The 10,389-nt window shown below is 41.5% G+C and overlaps 2 protein-coding genes across 2 annotated transcripts; both read right to left on the bottom strand.

Moving 5' to 3' along the window:
* Positions 1 to 4,699: 4,699 nt before the first annotated feature.
* c10h15orf61 (chromosome 10 C15orf61 homolog) lies at positions 4,700 to 6,192 on the bottom strand. The gene is made up of 2 exons (XM_047596573.1): positions 5,450 to 6,192; positions 4,700 to 5,345 (listed from the first exon to the last, which is right to left on the bottom strand). Exons 1-2 carry the CDS (start codon positions 5,790 to 5,792, stop codon positions 5,218 to 5,220), a joined length of 471 nt encoding a protein of 156 aa, XP_047452529.1. The 5' UTR covers positions 5,793 to 6,192; the 3' UTR covers positions 4,700 to 5,217.
* A 2,273-nt stretch (positions 6,193 to 8,465) lies between these two features.
* Positions 8,466 to 9,253, bottom strand: LOC125014622. Its single transcript, XM_047595866.1, has 2 exons — positions 9,093 to 9,253; positions 8,466 to 8,940 (listed from the first exon to the last, which is right to left on the bottom strand). The coding sequence occupies exons 1-2, from the start codon at positions 9,251 to 9,253 to the stop codon at positions 8,466 to 8,468; spliced, it is 636 nt and encodes a 211-aa protein (XP_047451822.1).
* Positions 9,254 to 10,389: the final 1,136 nt, after the last annotated feature.

Below are 10,389 nucleotides of genomic sequence, written 5' to 3'. Positions count from 1 at the left end.
ACAACACAGCTACGCCGCGCACACCGTTCATTTTCCGCTCTGTTACTTTATCGATCGCAGCCACAATTATCCACTTTTCTGAAGCACTGCATTAAGTGAATTCCCCCTTTGTTGGACAATAAGTACAGAAGGTTGGCTAAGTCATGCTATTCCTCAGCCTGAGGGGACAGACTACTTCTCCTGCACCCTCATCATCATTAGCAAGCGCAGATAAAAACACACCTCAATTAGTCCACCTCTGCTGCGGGAGGCGCGTCAGAGTAAGGCAGGTGCTCCCAGCTCGCCCATGACGCCACTTCACTTACAGCAGAGCGCTTCATGTCCAAACTGAAGGCCAGAGACCGTATTCTCTAACAGCACTGCTTGAAGGTTTCAGCAGTCAAAGGGAGCCATTAATTAAAATAAGTTGGAAACAATATGCGTGTACAACTGACACTTGGGTATGAAAACCATTGGCCCTGTTAGTAGTGTTTCAATTTCCAACTGGTTTAAATACAGTACAATAGATGTATCACTCAACATTTACCACAAAACAACAAATACTACAACTAACAAATACTTAAAAATGGAGAAAACTACCCAAAGATTCCAATCACTTCACATGTTAATGATATCAAGTATCAGTTTTGTCTTGTTTAAAGCTCCAAACTCAAAGTTCTTCATGATAAAGGACAAACAGAAGCAGCCATCCACCAAAGTAAGAAGCTGGAACCTGAGAAATCCACAATTTCTATTTAATAATCAGAATAATTGACTATTTTGCGTCCTGTCTATCTACTCCTCAGTTAACGGATTATCTCTGCTTCATATAGTTTATTCTTGCCTGCGTCTACTAAGCGCCAGACAGCTTTCTTTAATGCAGGACTCCCTCCTTTTCTCTCATCTCTGTAATAGTGGTCTACACCACCTATAAACCTCTCACACGCAGCAATCCACTCAAGATTAATGAAGTGCTTACTTAACCAATTTAAACCCTTAATTCCTATTAATTCAACATAATAGCCACCCTCTCCAACAGAATTAACAACACTCCAGCAGAAAGCTGCAAATCTCTGCAGGCCGGAAAGAGTCGACCCAGCAAATTCCATATTCTTTGATAAATATGTAACAGTATGTATATCACTGTTAAAATGCATAACCCTCGTGTAAGACCCCTATCAAGTCTGCTTTACACCTGTATTACATTTCTCCCTCAATCAGCAGCTTTTCTGAGACACGGGCCTCCCACGAGGAGCAGAAACCATTACAAGGCACCGCAGCTCATTTGCAGAAAGATTGGAGATCACCCTGCATCAAAAAGTATGTGAAACATTTCTGGGAACAAAATTGATTTATTCCATTTCTGTGTTTGTATGCAGCATCAGTATGAGTGTATTTAATGTAAATCCCCAATCCAGCATTGAGCTGCCGTGTAGGCTGCTGCTTATTGTGCAAGTTGGAAGCAGGACCGATCGAATAACTCAAGGGGGCCGGCTCGGGCGCAAAATTAAGGTATATGCGGCATTTCTCTATATATATGATAGTTTGCGTCGAACTGAACGACGAAAACATATATGCCACGAAGCAAATTATATCAATCAAACAAGGCCGTTCATTATTCCCCTTCCTCTGATCCACTGATGACACTTGTTTAAGCTGCAAAGACATTACGTTATTCGCTGGCGAGATAAAGCGCATAAACAAATAAATAAATATTTCAGAGTATTTCAATTTCGTCTTAGGAAAAACAGATCAAGCAGAGCCCGTGGCTAGAGGAGCCTGACTGCATGCTGGTGGGGGGTAAAAGACAGCCTGGGGGGTGCGGAGGGCGTCTGTTTTTTAATGAGCTGAAACTTTAAATACTGCATAATATATAATAAAAATGGATAGTTCATTTCACTCTCCCGATAAGTCGTGTAAAAAAACTATTAAAATCCATTTCTCTCTTAATGTCAACAGAGTAAGCATTAAGTATGAATGAACATCATACCACATCGTCGACGACAAAAAAAAAAAAAAAAAAAAAACAGAAACAAAATAATAATCAACTTGGAGAAGAAAGGATGTTGTGCATAAAGATAAGTGCACAAGCTGTAGGGCATCGACTAAACACAGTATATGCAAAGACAATGATATATTGCACTGTAACTAGAGACGTGGATCCACTTTATGAATACACAATTAGCTCTTTATCGTGTGTTAAAGTACAAGTGATCTTGATGAAATTGTCTTTTCCCATTTATGAGTCGCGGCTCATCTTAATGTCAGCTGGAAGTGATCTTGAGCCAGAAAAGCCACAATAGATGAGTGACAAGATGTTTCAGCCACCCACTGACAGTAGCTTTGGCAACACGGGCACAGCAGGGATACTCTTTCAATACTCACCCTTCCCCCTTCCCCCTACACACACACACACACACACACGCACACGCACACACACACACACACACACACACACACACACACACACACACACACAGATACAGATACAGAAGAAGAAGAAGAAGAAGAAGAAGAGAGGACATAAAAAAAGAGAATTATGGTGCCCCTCATCATCCCTTGGGTGAAGAAATGCACCATAATAGATTTTTAATGGCTATCCAGTCGTCAGAAGTAAAAGGTAGTATCAGTTGTCACTAGAAAACAGGTAAAAAACATATTTTTAGAAATTTTTACATTTCTGTATTACTACTCTTTCATCACTGGTTGAATTGTGCACAAGTCTACAGCTGGAGAAGCTTTAAAAGTAATGGGTTTCATGTTTCAGTTGTCACATTACAATTAAAAAAAAAAAGCGCCACCTGACAGTAAATATTGTGACAACGCCGGCTGACACGTCTGCATCGAGATGTAATTCCAACGTGATCCTTAAACTGATCTGAGTGATGGCTCAGGTACCCCCGCTGCTCGCGGAGCAAGCGCGGAGACGGAGCTGGTGGCCGATCCGGAGGCTTCATCATGATAACCTCGCCAGCATTAGCTGCAGGGGTTTGTTCACACAATAATTGTTTCTGCCAAGCCATATATCTACATGACAGAGGAAAAACTGGTGTGACTTTCCTGCTAAATAATTGATTTACGGAGCGGCCGCAACGACTATTTTCGAGGGGCTGAACGTGGTTTATTCCTTTTTTGTTTGTTTGTTTGTTTGTTTTGTCTTACACGGAACAAACTGAGAACTTATTAGCTAATTAGAAGATAATTACAAGTCTCTGCAAGTTGATTAGCAATTTCACTGTTGAACATTAACAATTTACAGCAACACCACACTCAATTTCAGCACTTGTTTTGCTGTAGTTACCTAAATTCTAAGCAGTACAAGTATTTAAAGATTTCACCTTGACAAAACGTATTACCAGCTCCGGCATGCAATTAAACTCGCCAAACAGGCATTAATTCTTTCTTCATTACCACATTAGATGTGTGCTGGGTAACTTAAGACACTTCAATACAGGACCGGGCTACCGCGGCTATTAAAAAGCATCAATCTTGCGACAAACGCAGACGCGTTTTGTTAATTCACATTAGTCCATTTGCAGTCCGGATACTTTAGACGTGCAGCGGCGGTGGTGACTAAAGCTCGATATGTAACGCTGAGCCTCCGCCCAAGCTCAAGGGGTGCCCTCCCCTGCAGTTCAGAGTGACTCAAAGGTGAAGCCCTGAAAACGAATACAATGTACCCGGACGCTCCACAGTTTAGATTTCACTGACTCGCATCATCCTGTAACAGCCGCACACAAAGCTGCAGTCAGTCGCAACCCCATGCAATTGCGTCTGGCCTTACGACGGTATCAATGCGGCTCGCGGGTCAAAGGGTCAATGAGTAATTAAGACATGGTTGCCTGAGCATTCCCCATGCACACTTTCGGTCCTGATGAAAGGCTGGAAATGAAAGGAGGACGATTAAAGTGTAGCCTGATACCAAGGTTCAGATTTCCATAAGTGTGTCTAAATGTTCCTTGTTCAAGGCAATTAGTATGATTAAAGAGACAGAGCGGTGTCATCGCGCAGTTTAAGAGGATTTGGCGCATGAATTCTTCATGAGGTTTAAACATTTCGCGCACAACAAAAGTTACATTGCTCACGGTCGCAACATTTAACATGGACCCACTGAAGTGTAGTTGGGGTGCCGCGTGAAGCGCTGTAAATTCTTTGCGTTAAATATTCCTGCATAAGATGAGGAAGTTTTACAAAAACGGGGCGACCGGGACGACGCCGCTCATTCGAAACAGAAGCCTTCAAGTGCAGAGAAGGTCGGGAGGTGAATTGATTTCCATGTACGACAAGAAATTATTCGCTCAATTTCATTGTTGCTAAAAATGAAGGGGGCCAAGGCCTGGAAATTGAGGTCGCTGATAAATGCTATTAGTGGGAGATGCTGAGGGGTGAAATCAATATGGCAGTTTGTCAACCTGACTCTCAGAGGGAGGAGAGCTCTGCAGCGGAGGTGCGCGTGCCCTGTCAGCAAAGCACATTACCAGAAATCAAAGGCCACAGTGGGCCTGAAGGAAGGGATGCAGATGTCTCTCCACAAAGGCCACACTTTGGTAATTAAAACCTATTTTATCAGACCTGTCTTGTCACTGGGTTTTCTCTAACACTATTGACTATCTGTTGTGTGGAGGCTGGCCACTAATTTAACTTTAAATAAACGAGCGGGGCCTTTTTAGATTACTGTATTTGTCGTACGCGATGACGCAAAAGACATGGCAGTCTAAAATAAATCAAACCGCTTTATTTTATTGATATTGAGCATACAAAGAAATTGTATCTGTCCTATTTCTATTTAAATCGTGTCTCAAGATCTCGAGAAAGCTGGCTGAAGTTCAAGCACAAATATCCTCTCCTTTCCGCCATTTCGTATACTTTAATATTTGTTGCGAACATATCCTTTAACAACGCACAAGTGTACAAACCCATTTAAAGTCAGCGAAGCAATCAGTCCATTCTTGGAGAAATCCTAAACTTTCCATTAAACATTAATGGAACGTCAGGTTTCCGAATAAACGCTAAGTATTGTATGTCAGTGTAATAACATGCATAGCTGAGTCCTCCAGTGCAACTGTAAATCTTTAATAATTTACCACGAATCAACCTCTTCAGAAAAGAGCACCGGTGACATGGGAGGGCGTCTTTCAACAGGTCCTGCAAGACTTAACCAAGGGATGAGCTGCAGACGCAGCAGCGTGGTGAACAATGATCTCTCAGAAACACGTTTAAAGTAGCTCTTTTTTTATTTCAGTACTGTGCACCTTCTTCTTCTTTGTAGGCAAAATAGATGGTGACAGGTCCAGCACTTGTCTGTATCGTTTCTGTAGCTCCTATCACCATCCAGCACCCAATACCATAGGCCAAGCAAGGGATACCTGAAATAAAAAGAGAGCGATCGTGTGTTTGCAGGGTTTAAAGATAAAATACGAGATAACTACGCGGTGTGTAAATGCGGTGGAGCGATAATAATAATACTGACCCAGATTGATAACTTTCAGCATGGTGAAAAACTTGTCTTCAAAGTCCAGGTTCTGTGCAGGTGCTTTGGTGCAGTGGTACTTTATAAAGGGGAAGCAGCCTGTTCTCAGTATCTGGTAGTTGGATCCCTGAACTCTCCAGTTAAAGTTGGACAGTCCAAACTGGTCATTGTGGACGGAGCTGTAAGGGACACAGTATGAAGTCCACGGAGGGAGTCTGCGCTGCAGCAGGTGGCAGGTTAACACCTCAGAGGCAGGAGGCCGTGGACCTGTCCTGCCAAACGACCTCGGGAACAAGACGACCTTTAGGAAGATGCTATGCACCTTCCTCAAAATCTCCTTCATGACTTGTGGAAATAGCAGAATTACTGACCTTCGCTACGGTCCGTTTTTAGCATCAGTATTGCGCGCATATTTCTAGGACAGAGTTCTGCTTACGATATAATGCACCAAACTTCTGTCATTTTTTACATTTTAGTTCAGAAACACATAAAGTTTAGGAAAACTAGAGCAGGTCGGCTGAGGTTAGCAAACCTCGATTAGCTCCCGTTTGAGAGGGTAAAACCCTTAAATACCTCGATACCGTTAAGCCGCTACACAAAACTAAAGATATGCATGTTTAGTCCACACATACTTTATCTTTACCAGACGAAATCTATAAAGAGAGTAGCTTTCACCTTTCTGAGAGATCCTATGTTAGGCTGTAATGCTTCTTGCTCTGACCTGGTCCGGCGGGTAAAGTCGTCCGTTTGGAAACGTAGCTCTGCGAAATCGTTCCCGGTTCCCTGTCTTCAGAGGAACTGAAGTAAACTAAGAAAAAAAAGAATACAAACGATCTTAATTGTGTTTTTATTTGTACATTTTCAGACACTATCCGTGTGTGCTGACTGATAAATTGTTTCATTTTCTTTTTAATTTTAATAAAAACAAAATGTTTTATTATTATTTACAGTAGTCTACCTAAAATAAAATACGGTGTAGAAATTTGACAAAGAGCAAGGTTACAAACTCACGCTAAAATTCTAAATTAATTCCTTCACAGAGTTTATTACCACTGACCACAGTAGTAATAAGTGCTTGATCCATGAAAACAGAACACAAAACTAAATCTCCTTAAAGGCATTGTTGCCTGAATTATGTCCAAGTCTCTGTAGTCTGCTGTGAGTCAGCGTGGCGCTGAACTGAACAGCAGCAAACAAACCAAAAAAACGATTAAATAAATAAAAATATATAATAATAATAATCCTCACCTCCATTGCAAATAAAAAGTAATCATAATACATGATTATTTTTCACGTTTACATTTTTAATTAAAGTTATTGTTGCAGACCATTGTTCATTCAAAGTTTTCCTTGGAAAAACATTATGCATTGGAAATGTTGCACCAATGCATAAGCAGCTAACAGCATGGAGCCTCAAAATAAAATGAATATGAATTATAAATGATATTGCATTGACCGCTGAGTGAAAATTATGTTCCTGCAGCTTGACCCATCCATTTACATTTTTAAATATATATGTATTTTTAAAATTAAATGAAACTTTTTTTAAAGTAATTCCAGGTAAGTACAGGTATATGACCTACAGAAGATGTTCTGTATATATTGTTGTAAATATTTATTATATTATTCATTATATTTTATTTTGTTGAATCCAAAATATGGACTTTAATTTGTTGACATGAAGACAAATGCAAAGATTTTTTTTTTTTTTTTTTTTTTAATTTTGCTAATAGGTAGCAAATGAAGAGATGTCCACAGCAGCAGCAGCAGCAGCAGCACAGATGAAGCAGGGAATCGATCCCTGGCCCTCTAGATGTCAGGTGGTACTGGTGTCCATCAAGACGACGATACGAGCTCAAATCCAAACCCACAAACGGGCAGGAACAGGAGGTGTCCCCACAGTTAGGTGACCTCTCCTCCACTGCTCTCTGACAAGCAGCAACTAGTGGAGGAGGAGGTGTCCCCAGATGGAGATAACCAACCCCTCAACTGCTCTCTGACTAGCAGCAACAGTGGAGGGGAAGAGGGGGTGAAGTAGGTAACCTCCTGCTTGAGCTCTGTGGTGGATTCGTCTAGGAAGATGAGATAAGATAAGATTTAATTATCAACATAGGGAAATTAGGGTGTTGCAAATGTGCAAAATACAAAAATAGAACAAGGCAAAACTATAGAAATGATAGATAGATACGTGCAGAAATAAAAATATGGAAATAAGTAAATGTGTACAAAAAATATTTACCGATGATGATGTAGATGTTGAGCTAAGACACCAGTACTGTGGGGCTGGCTGTAGGTCTGCAGAAGGCTCTGCCAATCGCTGTGAAGAACCTCCTGATGGCTCCTGGTTCCTCTGATCTCTTCACATGCTTTTTGAAAGAAGTCACGATGATGTCTTCTATGGGTGGATCCACTGAGGCAATGTGAATCCACACAGATGATTTGGAGCAGCGTAACTGTTTGCAGGTGTCGTTGAAAATGCCCTTGTCCACGTCCCTCAGTTTGTCCGGGTTGATGTTAAGACCCTGGCTCTGGACTTCCTCCCAGATCTTGGTGTAGAGCCGCTGGTGGATGGCTTGTAGGGAGTCTGAGGTGGAGGAGATCGTCCTGGACTTTCTAAGGGCCCGAGAAATGATCTTCTCTGTGACACTGCTCACGAAGGTTTTCTCCTTTGCTCTTGGGTCTTGCTCATCCTCCAAGGCGAAGGCTGACACTGAATTAGTGTCTGGAGACACTGAGACGTCCACATGGGTGACGTCTATGACGTCTGTGACGTTGGGCGCCTGGCTCAGGTCTGGCTCAGGAGTCACTTCCAAACACTCTGGGACGTCACTTTGAAGAAGAAGAAGTTTGAATGTGAAGACAATATATAAATACACAATATAAAATAAGACAAAACACAAGCATAAGATATATAAAGTATATGAAGTATAGTTCTAAACTCCCACACCTTCTCCTTCTTTAAATATGTCTAGATACAATGCCTGATAATTATAGAAACATTCTGAAACATTTTGACCTACTTGTTGTTGACTCCAGATGTTCTTGACTCCACATGTTCCTTGTTTTCAGGGAGTCTCGGTTTGGAAGTGACTAGGCTGAGTTTCAGGTGGAGACGCTGATGTTGGCACATCAGTCTCTTGTTGTCATTGCACAGCATTTTAATGGTACAGTTGACCATTTCCTTCACCATTCGGAGGAATGCAGTTCTGTACTGTGCATATGGCTTCGGGTGGTTGTCGGCTAAGAGCATGCACTTGACACACCCTACTGCCGCTACTCTATATATGATGATCCTCAAAGAGTCCAAGATCTTGCGAAAGACCTTATCAGGGACAATCAAAAGTTGAGGAAGAGTTTGGGGTAGAGCCTCCCCCAAACTGGATGCCAGCCGCTCCCAAGGTTTAAGTCCTCTCATCTCCTCCTCTGAGAGCCTTGGTTGGGTGATGAGCATCAGATCCATCATGTCCATGAGTAGCTCTGCCAGGATGTACCTAGATAGATACATAGATACTTTATTCATCCCAAAATGGGAAATTTCACAGTTGCAGCAGCAATGTACAGGCACTCAACACCAAACACACTATATAACAGGAAAACACAACACACACAATATTTACAAGTATTCTAAGAATAAGTGAAGTACCTGGTCTTGTCGTCGGGGTTTCCTTTCAGCAGAAAGGCCCACTGCTTGGGATCAATAATCCCGAAGTAGTAATCCACCATGTGGCGAATCACGTCCACTCTAGTCAGAGGAGTCTCCTCTTCTTCTGGACTGTTGGTTTGGTCCATGGTGATGGTTGCCATCACTCAAAGTTGTGGTTGAGTTTTGAAGATATCTTGTAGTAAATAAGGGCTAGTAATCACAGTGTAATGAATACGAACTGAATGTCAAATGATTCCGTGAGCTATTTATACCCCTCTGGAATGCTCAGGTACCATAGGACTGTGACATCATCAGTGAGGGACTAATGGACTGTGACATCATCAATGAGGGACTAATAGAATGTGACATCATCAGTCACTCCATTCTATCCTGAGATCTACAATATCTACAGTATTTATAAAATAAATAAATAAATACTTTTGGCCATCAAGTCTTTGCTGCCTTAAACCTTCCCATCAACATGATGCTCCCACCACTGTGCTGATTTTCGTAAATCTGATTCAGAAACACTATATAAAATACTAAAAGTACTGTGTACTGGTCACCACTTGGAAAATGTGGCAGTTCTTTCATTTCAGTCCTCCCTAGGGTCAGCTTATGTCACTGGTAGTGCTGCTCTGTCTTAGACAAGGGAGCAAAGGTCTGTGAAAACACACCTGATGGTGATGATCTATAACCATTTATCCTCTACAGCAGGGGTGTCCACACTTTTTGAGATTTTTGGGCCTTAAGTTAACACGATCTATGGACATTTTGGGCACCCCTGCTCTAGAGGCTGGCAGGGGGCTGGAGCCAATCCAAGCTGTCATTAAGCTACAGGGGTACACAGTGGACTGGCCACCAGTCTGTCATGTGGTTAACACAGAAATCTACAAAAAAACAGGAAATGGTCAAAAAGTTAACCTAACCTAACAATCATGTCAGGTTCCAATGTTTTATTGAAAAATATATATATTTAATATTTTAATATTTAAATACGATCATGTTGAACAAGGTTGTACTTCACTGGCTTGTACTGGTTACAACTGGACCCACAGCTAACAGCTGAAACAACACTGATGCTGTCTGATCATTTTGATGTTGGAAAGGATGTTCTCTGATAAGGTGTTGTGTGTAGATGTTACAGCAAGATGTTCAGATAACGATTTCATTTTAACAAGGTGTAGATTTTATTAGGTGTCTGTTTAAAGAGTTACCTCATTTTCAGCATGTCTCACAGTGGGAGACAATTAATTGACAAACAAACAAACAAACATAAGCTAACGAAGACTCATCT

Source organism: Mugil cephalus, chromosome 10 (assembly GCF_022458985.1).
Source record: "Mugil cephalus isolate CIBA_MC_2020 chromosome 10, CIBA_Mcephalus_1.1, whole genome shotgun sequence".
In the NCBI taxonomy this organism is placed as follows: Eukaryota; Metazoa; Chordata; class Actinopteri; order Mugiliformes; family Mugilidae; genus Mugil; species Mugil cephalus.
This window is presented reverse-complemented; position numbering and strand designations above follow the sequence as displayed.